Raw genomic sequence first — 19,191 nt, 5'->3', positions numbered from 1 at the left:
CACCACCACCATCACCACCATCACCACCATCACCACCACCACCATCACCACCATCACCATCACCACCACCATCACCACCATCACCACCATGACCACCACCATCACCACCATCACCACCACCATCACCACCATCACCATCACCACCACTGTCACTCACCTGGGGAGTCCACAGGTAGTGCCAGGGCACGAGTCCGAGCCGCGACTTTGTGTCCTGGCACAGCGCCCAGACCAGGTCGCCCTGGGGAGGTGGCAGCAGCGGCGGCGGGGCAGGGGTGGGGGGCAGGGGGGTGGGGGGCAGGGGGGTGGGGGACAGGGGGGTGGGGGACAGGGGGGTGGGGGACAGGGGGGTGGGGGACAGGGGGGTGGGGGACAGGGGGGTGGGGGACAGGGGCGTGGGGGAGGCGACCCGGGGAATTGGCCTCAAGTCCTCGGGCTGGTGCGGCCTCAGCACGACCATGGAGGCCCCCTTGGCGAAGCTCAGCTTGTGTGGCTCGCGCGAGACGAATCTGTAGAGGGTGGTGGTGGTTGTGGGGGGCACGGCCGATGTGCGGCTGCGGGGTCGAGGCTCGGGAGGGGTGGACATCGTTTGAGGTGGATGGGTGGGTGGATGAGTGGGTGGGTGAGTGAATGAGTGGGTGGGTGAGTAGGTGGGTGAGTGGGTGAGTGGGTGGGTGAGTGGGTGAGTGGGTGGGTGAGTGGGTGAGTGGGTGAGTGGGTGTGTGTGTGGGTGGGTGGGTGGGTGAGTGGGTGGGTGGGTGGGTGAGTGGGTGGGTGGGTGGGTGAGTGGGTGGGTGAGTGGGTGGGTGGGTGGGTGAGTGGGTGGGTGGGTGGATGGGTGAGTGGGTGGGTGGGTGAGTGGGTGAGTGAATGAGTGGGTGGGTGGGTGGATGGGTGAGTGAGTGGGTGGGTGGGTGAGTGGGTGAGTGAATGAGTGGGTGGGTGAGTGGATGGGTGAGTGAGTGGGTGAGTGAACTGTGAGTGGGTGAGTGGATGGGCGAGTGGGTGTGTGAGTGGGTGAGGAAGTGATTTGGTGGGGATATTGGTGAGTGGGGGAGGGGGGAGAATGGTTGGAGTATGGGGAAGTGGGTGAGTAGGTAAATTATGTCAGTATGAGGAAGTGTCTGTGTGTGTTGGTAAGTGAGTGAGAATGTGGATGAGTTTGTGGTTGTGTGGATGGGAGGGCAGGTGAGTGGGTGGGTGGATGGATTAGTGGGTGGGTGAGTGGGTGGGTGAGTGAGTGAATGAGTGAGTGAATGAGTGAGTGGGTGAATGAGTGAGTGAGTGGGTGAGTGGGTGGGTGGGTGAGTGGGTGGGTGAGTGGGTGGGTGAGTGGGTGGGTGAATGGGTGGGTGAGTGAGTGAGTGAATGAGTGAGTGGGTGAGTGGGTGAGTGAATGAGTGAGTGAGAGATTGTGTCTACACCGATCAGTATATGTGTATGTATGTGTGTATGTATGTGTGTATGTGTGTGTATGTATGTGTGTGTATGTGTGTATGTGTGTGTATGTGTGTATGTATGTGTATGTATATGTGTGTATGTATGTGTGTATGTGTGTGTGTGTATGTGTGTGTATGTGTGTGTGTGTATGTGTGTGTGTATACAGTATTAGAGAATTATAAACCACCAATGCAAGGAGACTAAAAACTGACGTCATTCGTAAAGACGTCACCACTGTGCCAAACCCAGCAGGTGCTATGGGTTGACTGCTGTGCCAGGCTAGGTGCAGGAGGCGGTCACGGGACAGACCCTGCAGGTGCCATGGGTTGACTGCTGTGCCAGGCTAGGTACAGGAGGTCACGTGACAGACACAGCAGGTGCCATGGGTTGACTGCTGTGCCAGGCTAGGTGCAGGAGGAGGTCACGGGACAGACCCTGCAGGTGCCGTGGGTTGACCGACTGAGATGAGTGGCCGATGCACCACCTGTGCCCCCTGCTGTGCCAGGCTAGGTGCACCACCTGTGCCCCCTACTGTGCCAACTCGCTGCGTTTTATCCGCCCGGCGCTCCGCTCGTTGTTGTGAGCGTCGCTCCTCCGCCCTCCGCTGTTGTTGGAGGGCGACTGCCTCCAACTGCCCAATAGCCTCACGGTGCACCTAGCCTGGCACTGCCCATTAGCAACAGCGTCCTTCACGAGCCTCCTCCTCCACAGAGGCTGGTACCGGTCATCATACTCGCCAATGACAAACACCACCATCATCATCACAACCACCACTACAACCACCATCACAACAACCACTACAACCACCATCACAACCACCACTACAACCACCATCACAACCACCACTACAACCACCATCACAACCACCACTACAACTACCATCACAATCACCACCATCACTACCACCACTACTCACCACTCACCACCACCCTTACCACCACCCTCACCACCACTCACCACCACCTTCACCACTCACCTGCAGGGCCACGTGTCTCGAGCGGGACAGCCAAGGAGGTCTCTCTCTCTCTGTGTGTGTGTCTCTGTGTGTGACTGTGTGTCTGTGTGTGTGTCACTGTGTGTGTGTCTCTCTGTGTGTGTCACTGTGTGTGACTGTGTGTCTGTGTGTGTGTCACTGTGTGTGTGTCTCTCTGTGTGTGTCACTGTGTGTGACTGTGTGTCTGTGTGTGTGTCTCTCTCTCTGTGTGTGTTGTGGTGCCACGCCAGTGAAGCTGCTCTCTGTGATGTCTCTGTGTCACTGTGTGTCTCTGTGTCACTGTGTGATGTCTCTGTGTGTCTGTGTGTGTCTCTCTCTCTGTGATGTCTCTGTGTGTGTCTCTGTGTCACTGTGTGTGTCTCTCTCTGTGATGTCTCTGTGTGTGTGTTGTGGTGCCACGCCAGTGAAGCTGCTCTCTGTGATGTCTCTGTGATGTCTCTGTGTCACTGTGTGTGTCACTGTGTGTGTGTCTGTGTGTGTATCACTGTGTCTCTGTGTGTGTCTCTCTCTGTGTTGTGGTGCCACGCCAGTGAAGCTGCTCTCTGTGATGTCTCTTTGTGAGCCGTGGCCTGCGGCGGCGGGGGGGGCAGCAACGAAGCCACCCGGATTCCGTCACAGCCCCTCCCCCAACACCCCCACATGAACACACACACAGACACACAGTCACACACACACAGTCATACACACACAGTCACACACAGTCATACACACACAGTCACACACAGTGACACACACACAGTCACACAGACACACACAGTCACACACAGTGACACACACAGTCACACACACACAGACACACACAGTCACACACACACAGTCACACACAGTCACACACAGTCACAACAACAACCGCCATTCGCCACTAAGTGGCGGTGACGTCACCACGACGCTTGTGCCAGGCTATGTGCACCCTGAGGCCACGTGAAGTGTCGACCGCCCGCTGGCAGGAGGTCACGGGGCAGACCCAGGTGCCACGGGTCGACTGACTGAGATGATGGCTGATGCACCACCTGTGCCCCCTACTGTGCCAACCTGCTGTGCTTTAGCCACCCGGCGCTCCGCTCGTTGTTGTGAGCGTCGCTCCTCCGCCCTCCGTTGTTGTTGGAGGGCGACTGCCTCCAACTGCCCAGTAGCATCCTTCACGAGCCTCCTCCACAGAGGCCGATCTTGACACCGCTGGTACCAGTCATCGGCAAGTCTACTCAGCTCCACATCTTCCTGTACCACATCACTCCATCTCTTCTCTAGCCCGTGCTGCGCCCGCTTAGCCCCCTCAATCCGGCCAAACAAAAGCTGTTTCGGCATGCGGTGGCTGGGCATGCGGGCTACATGACCCAGCCATCGCAACCTTGCCTGCCGGACGAGCTCACCGATGGGACCCTGCCCAGATCTTTCAAGGATTTGTGAGCTCCTCACACAATCCAGTCTGGTTAAACCCAGGATAGATCGTAGGCAGGCCAGCCTAAATGTTTCTAACCGGCGAAGATGTTCCATTAGGGGGGGTCCACGTTTCGCAAGCGTAGAGAAGGGAGGGAATGACCGTCGCCGAATGGCGAATTAAGTATATAACACAGACACACACACACATTGACACAAAACAACAACAACCGCCATTCGCCACTAAGTGGCGGTGACGTCACCACGACGCTTGTGCCAGGCTATGTGCACCCTGAGGCCACGTGAAGTGTCGAACGCCCGCTGGCAGGAGGTTACGGAGCAGACCCAGGTGCCACGGGTCGACTGACTGAGATTACTGGCTGATGCACCACCTGTGCCCCCTACTGTGCCAACTTGCTGTGCTTTAGCCACCCGGCGCTCCGCTCGTTGTTCTGAGCGTCGCTCCTCCGCCCTCCGTTGTTGTTGGAGGGCGACTGCCTCCAACTGCCCAGTAGCATCCTTCACGAGCCTCCTCCACAGAGGCCGATCTTGACACCGCTGGTACCAGTCATCGGCAAGTCCACTCAGCCAACGTCCTCCTGTACCACATCACTCCATCTCTTCTCTAGCCCGTGCCGCGCCCGCTTAGCCCCCTCAATCCGGCCAAACAAAAGCTGTTTCGGCATGCGGTGGCTGGGCATGCGGGCTACATGACCCAGCCATCGCAGCCTTGCCTGCCGGAGGAGCTCACCGATGGGACCCTGCCCAGATCTTTCAAGGATTTGTGAGCTCCTCACACAATCCAGTCTGGTTAAACCCAGGATGGATCGTAGGCAGGCCAGCCTAAATGTTTCTAACCGGCGAAGATGTTCCATTAGGGGGGGTCCACGTTTCGCAAGCGTAGAGAAGGGAGGGAATGACCGTGGCCGAATGGCGAATTAAGTATATAACACAGACACACACACATTGACACACAACAACAACAACAACCGCCATTCGCCACTAAGTGGCGGTGACGTCACCACGACGCTTGTGCCAGGCTATGTGCACCCTGAGGCCACGTGAAGTGTCGAACGCCCGCTGGCAGGAGGTTACGGAGCAGACCCAGGTGCCACGGGTCGACTGACTGAGATGACTGGCTGATGGACGACCTGTGCCCCCTACTGTGCCAACCTGCTGTGCTTTAGCCACCCGGCACTCCGCTCGTTGTTCTGAGCGTCGCTCCTCCGCCCTCCGTTGTTGTTGGAGGGCGACTGCCTCCAACTGCCCAGTAGCGTCCTTCACGAGCCTCCTCCACAGAGGCCGATCTTGACACCGCTGATACCAGTCATCGGCAAGTCCACTCAGCTCCTCGTCCTCCTGTACCACATCACTCCATCTCTTCTCTAGCCCGTGCTGCGCCCGCTTAGCCCCCTCAATCCGGCCAAACAAAAGCTGTTTCGGCATGCGGTGGCTGGGCATGCGGGCTACATGACCCAGCCATCGCAGCCTTGCCTGCCGGACGAGCTCACCGATGGGACCCTGCCCAGATCTTTCAAGGATTTGTGAGCTCCTCACACAATCCAGTCTGGTTAAACCCAGGATAGATCGTAGGCAGGCCAGCCTAAATGTTTCTAACCGGCGAAGATGTTCCATTAGGGGGGGTCCACGTTTCGCAAGCGTAGAGAAGGGAGGGAATGACCGTGGCCGAATGGCAAATTAAGTATATAACACAGACACACACATTTACACACAACAACAACAACCGCCATTCGCCACTAAGTGGCGGTGACGTCACCACGACGCTTGTGCCAGGCTATGTGCACCCTGAGGCCACGTGAAGTGTCGAACGCCCGCTGGCAGGAGGTTACGGAGCAGACCCAGGTGCCACGGGTCGACTGACTGAGATTACTGGCTGATGCACGACCTGTGCCCCCTACTGTGCCAACCTGCTGTGCTTTAGCCACCCGGCGCTCCGCTCGTTGTTCTGAGCGTCGCTCCTCCGCCCTCCGTTGTTGTTGGAGGGCGACTGCCTCCAACTGCCCAGTAGCATCCTTCACGAGCCTCCTCCACAGAGGCCGATCTTGACACCGCTGGTACAAGTCATCGGCAAGTCCACTCAGCTCCACGTCCTCCTGTACCACATCACTCCATCTCTTCTCTAGCCCGTGCCGCGCCCCCTTAGCCCCCTCAATCCGGCCGAACAAAAGCTGTTTCGGCATGCGGTGGCTGGGCATGCGGGCTACATGACCCAGCCATCGCAGCCTTGCCCGCCGGAGGAGCTCACCGATGGGACCTTGCCCAGATCTTTCAAGGATTTGTGAGCTCATCACACAATCCAGTCTGGTTAAACCCAGGATGGATCGTAGGCAGGCCAACCTAAATGTTTCTAACCGGCGAAGATGTTCCATTAGGGGGGTCCACGTTTCGCAAGCGTAGAGAAGGGAGGGAATGACCGTGGCCGAGAAGACCTGAAGCTTAGTGTGGAGCGACAGACCAGGTAGCTTCCACACAGCGTTACGCAACCGATGAAAATATATTGCTGCTCGACTGATTCGGAGTGAGACCTCTGCTGTTAAACTGGAGCCAGTCATAAGCACACTGCCCAGGTATGGGAAACTCTCCACTCTCTCCACAACTGCCCCATCACCGATTGGGAGTTGTGGGGGTGGAGTGTCCGATGGTACAAACCCAGGCAGGTGCTTAGTTTTGGTGGGGCTGATGGTAAGGCCCCACCTCTTAGTGGCACGCTCCAGTCTCAGCAGCAGCGTCTCCAACTCCTCCTCTGACTGAGCAGCTATTACCAAATCATCAGCATACATAACGTGGTTGAGCAATAGGAAGCCATCCCTTGACCGCACACAGTGACACACACACACAGACACACACACAGTGACACACACATACACACATACATACACACACACAGTCACACACAGACACACACACAGACACACACACACAGACACACAGTGACACATAGACACACAGACACACACAGACACACACACACACAGACACACATAGACAGACACACACAGACACACACAGACACACAGACACACTCCCACGTAGAGCCCTGAGGGTAGGTCACGTGTCCGACAGGTTTTCACCCAGAAGCCCTCCCAGGGCACGGAACTTTCATGGTTTCCTGCGACCAGGGGATTGGGCGACCTCCCCCGAGGCAGGCGTGCACCGTGATCACGTGGTCACGGCGGGGCTGCAGAGCCTCCGCGGATATTAAACAACCTCGCTCGACGCGGGGCAGCAGGTAGGTGTTGGGTGGCGGAGGCCCTCTCGCCGGGTCAGCTTCACTTGGCTCAAGAGGAGAAAGCGGACGTCGGAGAGAGCACCGATCGGATTAGCAAGGAGCGGCAAATCCGAGGCCCGTGATTGGACGAGAGGCCAGCGGATTTGGCGGCACGTTGCCTTTGATGTAGGGACCACAAAGAGGGCAGGGAAGGTTCGGGGGGCGAGTCAGTCGGCTTCTTGTGGAGTCGTCAAGGAGCGGGGGAGTCATCGGGCCTGCTACTGGCACGTCCGTGGGACGAGTCGCAGGGCAGCCAGGCCTCGCTCCCAGCCAGGCCCACGTGCTGCGTCGACTGTCCGCGGCTTCGTGCACCGCGGGGTCGGACCGAGACGCATGGGGGAAGCGGTGGATCACAGACGGGCGGGGAGACAGCGGCCAGCCTCCCCGACACTGTCTCTGTGTGTGTGTGTCTCTGTGTGTCTCTGTCTGTGTGTGTGTCTCTGTGTGTGTGTCTCTGTGTGTGTGTGTCTCTGTGTGTCTCTGTCTGTGTGTGTGTGTCTCTGTCTCTCTCTGTGTGTCTCTGTGTGTGTGTGTCTCTGTGTCTCTGTGTGTGTGTGTCTCTGTGTGTGTGTGTCTCTGTCTCTCTCTGTGTGTCTCTGTGTGTGTCTTTGTGTCTCTGTGTGTGTGTGTCTCTGTGTCTCTCTGTGTGTCTCTGTGTCTCTGTCTGTGTGTGTGTCTCTGTCTCTCTCTGTGTGTCTGTGTGTGTGTGTCTCTGTGTCTCTGTGTGTGTGTGTCTCTGTCTCTCTCTGTGTGTCTCTGTGCGTGTGTCTCTGTGTCTCTGTGTGTGTGTGTCTCTGTGTCTCTCTGTGTGTCTCTGTGTCTCTGTCTGTGTGTGTGTGTCTCTGTCTCTCTCTGTGTGTCTCTGTGTGTGTGTCTCTGTCTCTCTCTCTGTGTGTGTGTCTCTGTGTGTGTGTCTCTGTGTGTGTCTCTGTGTGTGTGTCTGTGTCTCTCTCTGTGTGTCTCTGTGTCCCTGTGTGTGTGTCTCTGTGTGTGTGTCTCTGTGTCTGTGTGTGTGTCTCTGTCTCTCTCTGTGTGTCTCTGTGTCTCTGTCTGTGTGTGTCTCTGTCTCTCTCTGTGTGTCTCTGTGTCTTTGTCTGTCTCTGTCTGTGTGTCTCTGTGTGTGTGTCTCTGTCTCTCTCTGTGTGTCTCTGTGTCTCTGTCTGTCTCTGTGTGTGTGTCTCTGTCTGTGTGTGTCTCTGTCTCTCTCTGTGTGTCTCTGTGTCTCTGTCTGTTTCTGTGTGTCTCTGTGTCTCTGTGTCTGTGTGTCTCTGTCTGTGTCTGTGTCTCTGTCTGTGTGTCTCTGTGTCTGTGTCTCTGTGTGTGTGTGTTTGTCTGTCTCTGTGTCTCTGTCTCTCTCTCTGTGTCTGTCTCTGTGTCTCTGTGTCTCTGTCTGTCTCTCTCTGTCTGTCTCTCTCTGTCTCTCTGTGTCTGTCTCTCTCTGTGTGTCTCTGTCTCTCTCTGTGTGTCTCTGTCTGTGTGTGTGTGTCTCTGTGTGTGTGTCTCTGTGTCTGTGTGTCTCTGTCTGTGTGTCTCTGTCTCTCTGTGTGTCTCTGTCTCTGTGTCTCCGTCTCTCTGTCTGTCTCTCTCTGTGTGTCTCTGTGTCTCTGTCTGTCTCTGTCTGTCTCTCTCTCTGTGTTTCTGTGTCTCTGTCTGTGTGTCTCTGTCTCTCTGTGTCTGTCTCTCTCTGTGTGTCTCTGTCTGTCTCTGTGTGTCTCTGTCTGTGTGTCTGGGTGTCTCTGTCTCTGTGTCTCTGTCTCTCTGTGTCTGTCTCTCTCTGTGTCTGTCTCTCTCTGTGTGTCTCTGTGTCTCTGTCTGTCTCTGTCTCTCTCTGTGTGTCTGACAGTCGACACACAGACAGACACACACTGACACACAGTCAGTGTGTGTGTGTCAGTGTGTGTGTGTCAGTGTGTGTCAGTGTGTGTGTGTCAGAATGTGTGTGTCAGTATGTGTGTGAGTCAGTGTGTGTGTCAGTGTGTGTGTGTGTCAGTGTGTGTGTGTGTCAGTGTGTGTGTGTGTCAGTGTGTGTCAGTGTGTCAGTGTGTGTCAATGTGTCAGTGTGTGTGTCAGTGCGTGTCAATGTGTCAGTGTGTGTGTCAGTATGTGTGTGTCAGTGTGTGTGTCAGTGTGTGTGTCAGTGTGTGTATCAGTGTGTCATCATCATCATTAGGGGAAAAAACGGTGATCCAATCTCCGACCCCCAGGAACAGGTTTGCAGATTTGCTGAGCATTTCTGTGAGGTCCTGGGGGAGGGAAAAATCCCTCAGCCAGGAAAACATCGTGGCACAAAGTGAGGATGACCCTGCTGAGGCTGCGGTGCCTCAAATATTGGAAGAAGTCACCCCCTGTGAGTGGCTGGCTGAGGTGCCATCTGTTGAGGAAGTACTGAAGGCGATCCAGAGTCTGAGACCAGGAAAGGCAGCGGGCAGAGATGATCTCCCAAGCGAAATGCTGAGGGAGGGTGGTGTTTGTGCACAGACTGCCCTATATGACATCATAACAACGGTCTGGGCCACTGGACGGGTTCCGCAGGATTGGAAGGATGCCCTGGTGGTCCCCCTCTTTAAGAAGGGGGACCGCACAGACTGTAACAACTACAGGGGCATCTCACTCCTCAGTGTGCCGGGAAAGGTCCTGGCAAGGATTATTCAACATCGCCTTGCCAGGCACGCTGAGGAGAGGCTTGCGGAGCCCCAATGCGGTTTCAGGAAAGGGCGGTCCTGCACAGATGCCATATTTTCTTTCTGTCTGCTACAGCAGAGGTGTAGGGAATTCCAACAAGACCTACATCTCTGCTTTATTGACCTGGTCAAGGCCTATGATACCATCAGTAGGCCTGGGCTCTGGGTCGTTCTTCGTGCTTTTGGAGTACCTGACCCTCTGCTCACGCTCATTAAGGACCTTCATGATGGTGAGCGGGCCCGGGTAAAACTACGTGGCCGGGAGCCAGAGCCATTCCCTGTACACCTTGGGGTGCGACAGGGATGTCCTCTGGCTCCCACATTATTTAACATCTATTTTGACCACGTAGTTCGTGAAGCCTTCAATAGCTGTACCGGGGGAATCTCCATATGGTATAGATATAATGGGAGGCTGATCGATGCCCGGGTGCGGTCAAGGAATGGCTCCCTATTGGTCAACCACGTTATGTATGCTGATGATTTGGTAATAGCTGCTCAGTCAGAGGAGGCGTTGGAGACGCTGCTGCTGAGACTGGAGCGTGCCACTAAGAGGTGGGGCCTTACCATCAGCCCCACCAAAACTAAACACCAGCCTGGGTATTTTGTACCATCGGACACTCCACACCCACAACTCCCAATCGGTGATGGGGCAGTTGTGGAGAGGGTGGAGAGTTTCCCATACCTGGGCAGTGTGCTTATGACTGGCACCAGTTTAACAGCAGAGGTCTCACTCCGAATAAGTCGAGCGGCAATATCTTTTCATCTGTTGCGTAACGCTGTGTGGAAGCTTCCTGGTCTGTCGCTCCGCACTAAGCTTCAGGTCTTCTCGGCCACAGTCATTCCTCCCTTCTCTACGCTTGCAAAACGTGGACCCCCCTAATGGAACATCTTCGCCGGTTAGAAACATTTAGGCTGGCCTGCCTACGATCCATCCTGGGTTTAACCAGACTGGATTGTGTGAGGAGCTCACAAATCCTTGAAAGATCTGGGCAAGGTCCCATCGGTGAGCTCCTCCGGCGGGCAAGGCTGCGATGGCTTGGTCATGTAGCCCGCATGCCCAGCCACCGCATGCCAAAACAGCTTTTGTTCGGCCGGATTGAGGGGGCTAAGCGGGCGCGGCACGGGCTAGAGAAGAGATGGAATGATGTGGTACAGGAGGACGTGGAGCTGAGTGGACTTGCCGATGACTGGTACCAGCGGTGTCAAGATCGGCCTCTGTGGAGGAGGCTCGTGAAGGATGCTACTGGGCAGTTGGAGGTAGTCGCCCTCCAACAACAACGGAGGGCGGAGGAGCGACGCTCACAACAACGAGCGGAGCGCCGGGTGGCTAAAGCACAGCAGGTTGGCACAGTAGGGGGCACAGGTGGTGCATCAGCCAGTCATCTCAGTCAGTCGACCCGTGGCACCTGGGTCTGCCCCGTGACCTCCTGCCAGCGGGCGTTCGACACTTCACGTGGCCTCAAGGTGCACATAGCCTGGCACAAGCGTCGTGGTGACGTCACCGCCACTTAGTGGCGAATGGCGGTTGTTGTTGTCAGTGTGTGTGTGTGTCAGTGTGTCTGTGTGTGTGTATGTGTGTCAGTGGTTCGTGAAGCCTTCAATAGCTCTACCGGGGGAATCTCCATGTAGTACAGATATAATGGGAGGCTGATCGATACCCGGGTGCGGTCAGGGGATGGCTCCCTGTTGCTCAACCACGTTATGTATGCTGATGATTTGGTAATAGCTGCTCATTCAGAGGAGGAGTTGGAGACGCTGTTGCTGAGACTGGAGCGTGCCACTAAGAGATGGGGCCTTACCATCAGCCCCACCAATACTAAACACCAGCCTGAGTATTTTGTACCATCGGACACTCCACCCCCACAACTCCCAATCGGTGATGGGGCAGTTGTGGAGAGAGTGGAGAGTTTCCCATACCTGGGCAGTGTGCTTGTGACCGGCTCCAGTTTAACAGCAGAGGTCTCACTCCGAATCAGTCGAGCGGCAATATCTTTTCATCTGTTGCGTAACGCTGTGTGGAAGCTTCCTGGTCTGTCGCTCCGCACTAAGCTTCAGGTCTTCTCGGCCACAGTCATTCCTCCCTTCTCTACGCTTGCAAAACGTGGACCCCCCTAATGGAACATCTTCGCCGGTTAGAAACATTTAGGCTGGCCTGCCTACCATCCATCCTGGGTTTAACCAGACGGGATTGTGTGAGGAGCTCACAAATCCTTGAAAGATCTGGGCAAGGTCCCATCGGTGAGCTCCTCCGGCAGGCAAGGCTGCGTTGGCTGGGTCATGTAACCCGCATGCCCAGCCACCGCATGTCGAAACAGCTTTTGTTCGGCCGGATCGAGGGGGCTAAGCAGGCGCGGCACGGGCTAGAGAAGAGATGGAGTGATGTGGTACAGGAGGACGTGGAGCTGAGTGGACTTGCCGATGACTGGTACCAGCGGTGTCAAGATCGGCCTCTGTGGAGGAGGCTCGTGAAGGACGCTACTGGGCAGTTGAAGGTAGTCGCCCTCCAACAACAACGGAGGGCGGAGGAGCGACGCTCACAACAACGAGCGGAGCGCCGGGTAGCTAAAGCACAGCAGGTTGGCACAGTAGGGGGCACAGGTGGTGCATCAGCCAGTCATCTCAGTCAGTCGACCCATGGCACCTGGGTAAGCCCGTGACCTCCTGCCAGCGGGCGTTCGACACTCCACGTGGCCTCAAGGTGCACATGTCCTGGCACAAGCGTCGTGGTGACGTCACCGTCACTTAGTGGCAAATGGCGGTTGTTGTTGTTGTGTCAGTGTGTGTGTCAGTGTGTGTACCTGAGTGTGTGTGTGGGGAGCGGTGGTGTAGCGGTTAGCGCTACTAACCCGGCGACCCCAGTTCGATTCCTGCTCACGGCCAACACCACCAGTGACGATTATCTGAACCGGTCCTGGGCCTCCCCTAAGTCGACTCGGCCTCAAATGAGTACCTGGTGCGGTGTGTAAACATCGCCACTAGGGAGACAAAGGCGACCGGGCGTGGGGCTGGCCACCCACCCCCTCGTGTACCGTAACGGCCTTCATAGGTGCTCGCTAACAGTACTTGCCCCTAAAGTCTGTTCAAGCTATACGGGGGATCTTTGTCTTTGTGTGTGTCACTGTGCTGATACGCGCAAAGAGCACTGGACCCAAAAGTATGTCAAGTATGTGAAGGCGATATGTGTTTATGTCAGTATCAGGGTATGTGTGTGTATCAGGGTGTGTGTGTGTGTGTATCAGGGTGTGTGTGTGTATCAGGGTGTGTGTGTGTGTGTATCAGGGTGTGTGTGTGCCAGGCTAGGTGCACGTTGAGGCCACATAAAGTGTCGAACGCCCGCTGGCAGGTCACGGGGCAGGCCCAGCAGGTGCCACGGGTCGACTGACTGAGATGAGTGGCTGCTGCACCACCTGTGCCCCCTACTGTGCCAACTTGCTGTGCTCTAGCCACCCGGCGCTCCGCTCAATGTTGTGAGCGTCGCTCCTCCGGCCTCCATTGTTGTTGGAGGGCGACTGCCTTCAACTGCCCAGTAGCGTCCTTCACGAGCCTCCTCCACAGAGGCCGATCTTGACACCGCTGGTACCGGTCATCGGCAAGTCCACTCAGCTCCACGTCCTCCTTACCACATCATTCCATCTCTTCTCTAGCCCGTGCCGCGCCCGTTTAGCCCCCTCGATCCGGCCGAACAAAAGCTGTTTCGGCCTGCGGTGGCTGGGCATGCGGGCTACATTAACCAGCCAATGCAGCCTTGCCTGCCGGAGGAGCTCACCGATGGGACCTTGCCCAGATCTTTCAAGGATTTGTGAGCTCCTCACACAATCCAGCCTGGTTAAACCCAGGATGGATTGTAGGCAGGCTAGCCTAAATGTTTCTAACCGGCGAAGATGTTCCATTAGGGGGGTCCACGTTTCGCAAGCGTAGAGAAGGGAGGGAATGACCATGGCCGAGAAGACCTGAAGCTTAATGCGGAGCGACAGACCAGGTAGCTTCCACGCAGCGTTATGCAACCGATGAAAAGATATTGCCGTTCGACTGATTCGGAGTGAGACCTCTGCTGTTAAACTGGAGCCGGTCATAAGCACACTGCCCAGGTATGGGAAACTCTCCACTCTCTCCACAACTGCCCCATCACCGATTGGGAGTTGTGGGGGTGGAGTGTCCGATGGTACAAAATACCCAGGCAGGTGCTTAGTTTTGGTGGAGCTGATCGTAAGGCCCCACCTCTTAGTGGCACGCTCCAGTCTCAGCAGCAGGGTCTCCAACTCCTCCTCTGAATGAGCAGCTATTACCAAATCATTGGCATACATAACGTGGTTGAGCAATAGGGAGCCATCCCTTGACCGCACCCGGGCATCGATCAGCCTCCCATTATGTCTGTACCATATGGAGATACCCCCGGTACAGCTATTGAAGGCTTCACGAACTACGTGGTCAAAATAGATGTTAAATAATGTGGGAGCCAGAGGACATCCCTGTCGAACCCCAAGGTGTACAGGGAATGGCTCTGACTCTCGGCCACGTAGTTTTACCCGGACCCGCTTACCATCATAAAGGTCCTTAATGATCGTGAGCAGAGGGTCAGGGACTCCAAAAGCACGAATAACAACCCAGAGCCCAGGCCTACTGATGGTATCATAGGCCTTGACCAGGTCAATAAAGCAGAGATGTAGGTCTTGTAGGAATTCCCTACACCTCTGCTGTAGCAGACGGACAGAAAATATGGCATCTGTGCAGGACCGCCCTTTCCTGAAACCGCATTGGGGCTCCGCAAACCTCTCCTCAGCGTGCCTGGCAAGGCGATGTTGAATAATCCTTGCCAGGACCTTTCCTGGCACACTGAGGAATGAGATGCCCCTGTAGTTGTTACAGTCTGTGCGGTCCCCCTTCTTAAAGAGGGGGACCACCAGGGCATCCTTCCAATCCTGTGGAACCTGTCCATTGGTCCAGACTGTTGTTATGATGTAATATAGGGCAGTTTGTACGCAAACGCCACCCTCCCTCAGCATTTTGCTTAGGAGATCATCTCTACCCGGTGCCTTTCCTGGTCTCAGACTCCAAATCGCCTTCAGTATTTGCTCAACAGATGGCACTTCAGCCAGCCACTCACAGGGGGTGACTTCTTCCAATATTTCAGGCACCGTAGCCTCAGCAGCATCATCCCCACTTTGTGCCACGATGTTTTCCTGGATGAGGGATTTCCCCTCCCTCAGGACCTCACAGAAATGCTCAGCAAATCTGCAAACCTGTTCATGGGGGTCGGAGATTGGATCACCGTTTTTTTCCCCTAATGATGGTAATCGGCGTGGCGCTGCAGGTTACTTTTTTGATGGAGTTAAATAGAGATTTGTGATCGCGGGCCACTGAGGCAGACTCCATATCCTCAGCAACCCGCGACCACCACCCATCATTGCAACGCCTCACGGCTCTGCGAACCTCCGAGCGAAGGCTGCGGTAAGCTTCCTCATTCTCTGACGTGGGATTCTGTAGCCGATGACATTGGGCCTGTCGCTTTTTCTCAACTATCCTGAACACCTCCTCTGTCAGCCAGGGTCTCTGGGGAGGTCTGGACCGCGTACCCAAAGCAGCCATTGCAGCTGCATGAGTCACAGTCCTAAAGCTCGCCCATTTACCCTCGACATCAGGAGGAGTGGGGGACGATGCCAACCCCAGCCGCAAGCGATGATGAAATTCTCGCTTGCAACTTTAATCAGCTGAGACCAGGCCACTTTAGGTTGGAATGGGGTCCTGGGTGTACACCCACCACCGGAGTGGAAGAATGGCAGGCGCATCTTACAGATGACTAGTCGATGGTCAGAGGCCGGATCAGTTCCATGGTAGGTCCTGGTGTCGAGGACATGGGCTCGCATCTGCTGGTCCATTACTATGTAGTCCAGCAGATGTTCTTGCTTGGATCCGGCATGCATCCATGATGTTGTGTGGATGCGCCTATGCCGGAACAGCGTATTGGTATTTACAAGCCCATGGGCTGCACAAAAATCTAGCAGCGTCTTACCGTTGTTATTGAGCTGATCTGGCCCATGCCCTCCAATCACTCCAGACCAGGTGCCAGCATCATGACCAACTCGGGCATTGAAGTCACCCAACAAGATGACTCTATCCCGAGGGGCCACTTTAGCCAGCACCTGTGCCAGGAGGTCATTGAAGGCATCTGACTCATCGGCTTTGCCTGCATCCCTCCACGGATGTTCGTCTTCGGTGGGGGCATAAGTAACCACGACCACCACTCCTCGCCTCCAGTTGATGGGAAGGCGAGCCCAAAGTAGCCTGGGGCTTACAGCTTCCCACACCTCACCGCCACGCTCCCACGCACTCTTCATTATTTTGTTCAAAAGAAGAGCCACACCCTGTTGTTTGGCAGTCTGCTGCCCCGAGTAGAGGACTGTCCACCCCTCATGGTGGCAGGAGCCAGAACCAGTCCACTGGACCTCCTGAATGCAACAGAGATCCAGGCGGTACTGGTCCAGCTCCCGACAGAGGAGTGGCAGCCTCTCCTCCGCAGTGAGCGTTCGAACATTCCACGTGGCCACACGAAGTGGCTTTTCGTTTTTTCTAGAGGAGCCCCGAGGGTAGAGATTCAATCTCCTGGCTCCGCCAATTGGGGTTTGGCCAGGAGACGTCATAGACGCCTGTCCCCCCGGGGCCTCCGGCACAAGCTTATTAGTTACATATTTCAGTTTAACTCGTGGTTTAGTGGTAATTAATTGAAGGTGGAGGGGTTACCAGCCCCTCGCACCCGTCCAGAGCCCCCGTTTAGCCCCTGTGGTGGTCACAGACGCCATGAGAGGAGAGGGCCCATCGGAATTGGCCCTCTCCCCACAGCACTGTCCACGACAGAGTTGCCCGTCCGGCACCGCGAGGAGGTAGGGGGTTGTTATGCCGGACACACACACACACATTGACACACACACACACACACAGTGACACACGCATACACAGTGACACACACAAACACAGTGACACACAAAGACAAAGATCCCCCGTGTAGCCTGTAACAGACTGTAGGGGCAAGTGCTGTTAGCGAGCACCTATGAAGGCCGGCACGGCACACGAGGGGGTGGGTGGCCAGCACCACGCCCGACCGCCTTTGTCTCCCCAGTGGCGATGTTCGCTACTCACCGCACCAGGTACTCGTTTGAGGCTGAGTCGACCTAGGGGGGGGCCGGGACCGGTTTAGACGCGGGATCCGAACAGTGCTTCCGAGCTTTTTCCTCTCCAACGTACGTTCACTGTACAACAAAATGGATGAACTTCAGCTACGGATGGTAAAAAACAAAGACTTTCTTTCAGCTTCTGCATTGTGCTTCACGGAAACATGGCTGTGTGATTTGATCCCGGACACTTCGCTACAACTAGCAGGATTCCATCTTGTAAGATCGGATCGTGACATAGCACTCTCCGGCAAGACGAAAGGCGGTGGTATTTGTTTTTACATTAACAGTGGCTGGTGTGTAGATGTCACAGTGATTCTGCAACATTGTTCTCCACTCCTTGAATCAATTTTTATAACCTGTAAACCGTTTTACTCGCCTCGCGAGTTTGCGTCGCTCATTTTGGTTGGAGTTTATTTGCCGCCTTGTCCTCAGGTTAAAGAGGCCCAACGCATGCTCGCCGATCAGATTCTGAGTGTGGAGCGAGCAAATCCAGATTCGTTGGTTATCGTACTTGGCGACTTTAACAAAGGTAATCTCAGCCACGAACTCCCCAAATACATACAATTCATTAAATGCCCAACCAGAGAAGGGAACACTCTGGATCACTGCTACACTACAGTCAGTAGAGCCTACCACGCCGTCCCCCGAGCAGCACTAGGACACTCTGACCATGCCATGGTCCACCTGATTCCTGCATACAGGCAGAAACTAAAACTCTGTAAACCTGCTGTGAGGACATCTAAACAGTGGACCAGTGAGGCTGTGGAAGATTTGCGGGCGTGCTTAGACTGTACTGACTGGGATATGTTCACGACTGCTACCAATAGTCTGGATGAACTCACAGAGGCTGTGACGTCCTACATCAGCTTCTGTGAGGACTGCTGTATCCCAACACGTACCAGGGTGAACTTTAACAACAATAAGCCCTGGTTCTCAGCAAAGCTCAGAAGGTTGAGGTTGGAGAAGGAGGAAGCGTTTAGGAGTGGAGATAGAGACAGATTCAAGGAGTCGAAGAACAGGTTTAGCAAAGCGGTGAGAGAGGCTAAACGACTGTACTCAGAGAGACTAAAACACCAGTCTCTACAAACGACGCTGCTTCTGTCTGGAGAGGGCTCAGGCAGATCACCAACTACAAACCCAGAGCCCCCCACACCACTAACGACTCCCGCCTAGCCAACGACCTGAACGAGTTCTACTGTAGATTTGAAAGACAATTGGACTGTCCTGAACCACCCCTTCCAACCCAAGAGGCCCCATCCCCCACCAATACTACAGAGACGACTATCTCCTTTCAGGAGGGAGAAGTTAATAGACTTTTCAAGAGGCAGAATCCACGCAAAGCAGCCGGGCCGGACTCTGTCTCTCCAGCCACCCTCAGGCACTGCGCTGACCAGCTGTCTCCGGTGTTCACCAACATCTTTAACACCTCCCTGGAGACATGCCATGTACCAGCCTGTCTCAAGTCCTCCACCATCATCCCTGTGCCCAAAAAGCTAAGGCCAACAGGACTAAATGATTACAGACCGGTCGCCCTTACATCTGTGGTAATGAAGTCTTTTGAGCGCCTGGTCCTGGCACATCTCAAAGCCATCACAGACCCTCTCCTGGACCCCCTTCAGTTTGCCTACAGAGCCAACAGGTCTGTGGACGATGCAGTTAACATGGCCCTCCACTTCACCCTACAGCATCTGGACGCCCCAGCATCCTACGCCAGGATCCTGTTTGTGGACTTCAGCTCTGCCTTCAACACCATCATCCCCGCCCTGCTTCAGGACAAGCTCTTCCAGCTGAACGTGCCATACACCACCTGTAAATGGATCACAGACTGCCTGTCTGACAGGAAGCAGTGCGTTAAGCTGGGAACACAAGTCTCTGGCTCCAGGTCCATCAGCACCGGAACTCCTCAGGGCTGCGTCCTTTCCCCTCTGCTCTTCTCCCTGTATACCAACAGCTGCACCTCCAATCATCTGTCCGTCAAACTATTGAAGTTTGCGGATGACACCACCCTCATTGGGCTGATCTCTGGTGGGGATGAGTCTGACTATAGGTGGGAAGCTGACAATCTGGTGACCTGGTGTAGCCAGAACAACTTAGAGCTAAATGCTCTAAAGACAGTTGAGATGGTTGTGGACTTCAGGAAGAATACAGCACCACTCACCCCCATCACCCTGTTAGACTCCCCAGTCAAAATTGTAGAGTCCTTCCGCTTCCTGGGCACTATTCTCTCCCGGGACCTCAAGTGGG

At 55.3% G+C, this 19,191-nt stretch overlaps 1 protein-coding gene and 1 long non-coding RNA gene across 2 annotated transcripts in view; one reads left to right on the top strand and one right to left on the bottom strand.

Moving 5' to 3' along the window:
* LOC142908105 (uncharacterized) overlaps positions 1 to 7,432 on the bottom strand; it is a 34,481-nt gene extending 27,049 nt beyond the window's left edge. The window contains exons 1-3 of the mRNA XM_076058331.1: positions 7,326 to 7,432; positions 2,414 to 2,495; positions 158 to 238 (exon numbers count right to left, since the gene is read on the bottom strand). Coding sequence (XP_075914446.1) covers positions 158 to 238; positions 2,414 to 2,495; positions 7,326 to 7,432 — 270 coding nt within the window. The remainder of the gene's footprint in view (positions 1 to 157; positions 239 to 2,413; positions 2,496 to 7,325) is intronic.
* The window catches only part of LOC142908102 (uncharacterized), a 228,097-nt gene that overhangs the window by 152,888 nt on the left and 56,018 nt on the right, over positions 1 to 19,191 (top strand). The window lies entirely within an intron of this gene.

The sequence above is a fragment of the Petromyzon marinus genome (assembly GCF_048934315.1).
Source record: "Petromyzon marinus isolate PM22_M1 ecotype Great Lakes invasive population chromosome 70 unlocalized genomic scaffold, UKy_Petmar_22M1.pri1.0 chr70_unloc.2, whole genome shotgun sequence".
In the NCBI taxonomy this organism is placed as follows: domain Eukaryota; kingdom Metazoa; phylum Chordata; class Hyperoartia; order Petromyzontiformes; family Petromyzontidae; genus Petromyzon; species Petromyzon marinus.
This window is presented reverse-complemented; position numbering and strand designations above follow the sequence as displayed.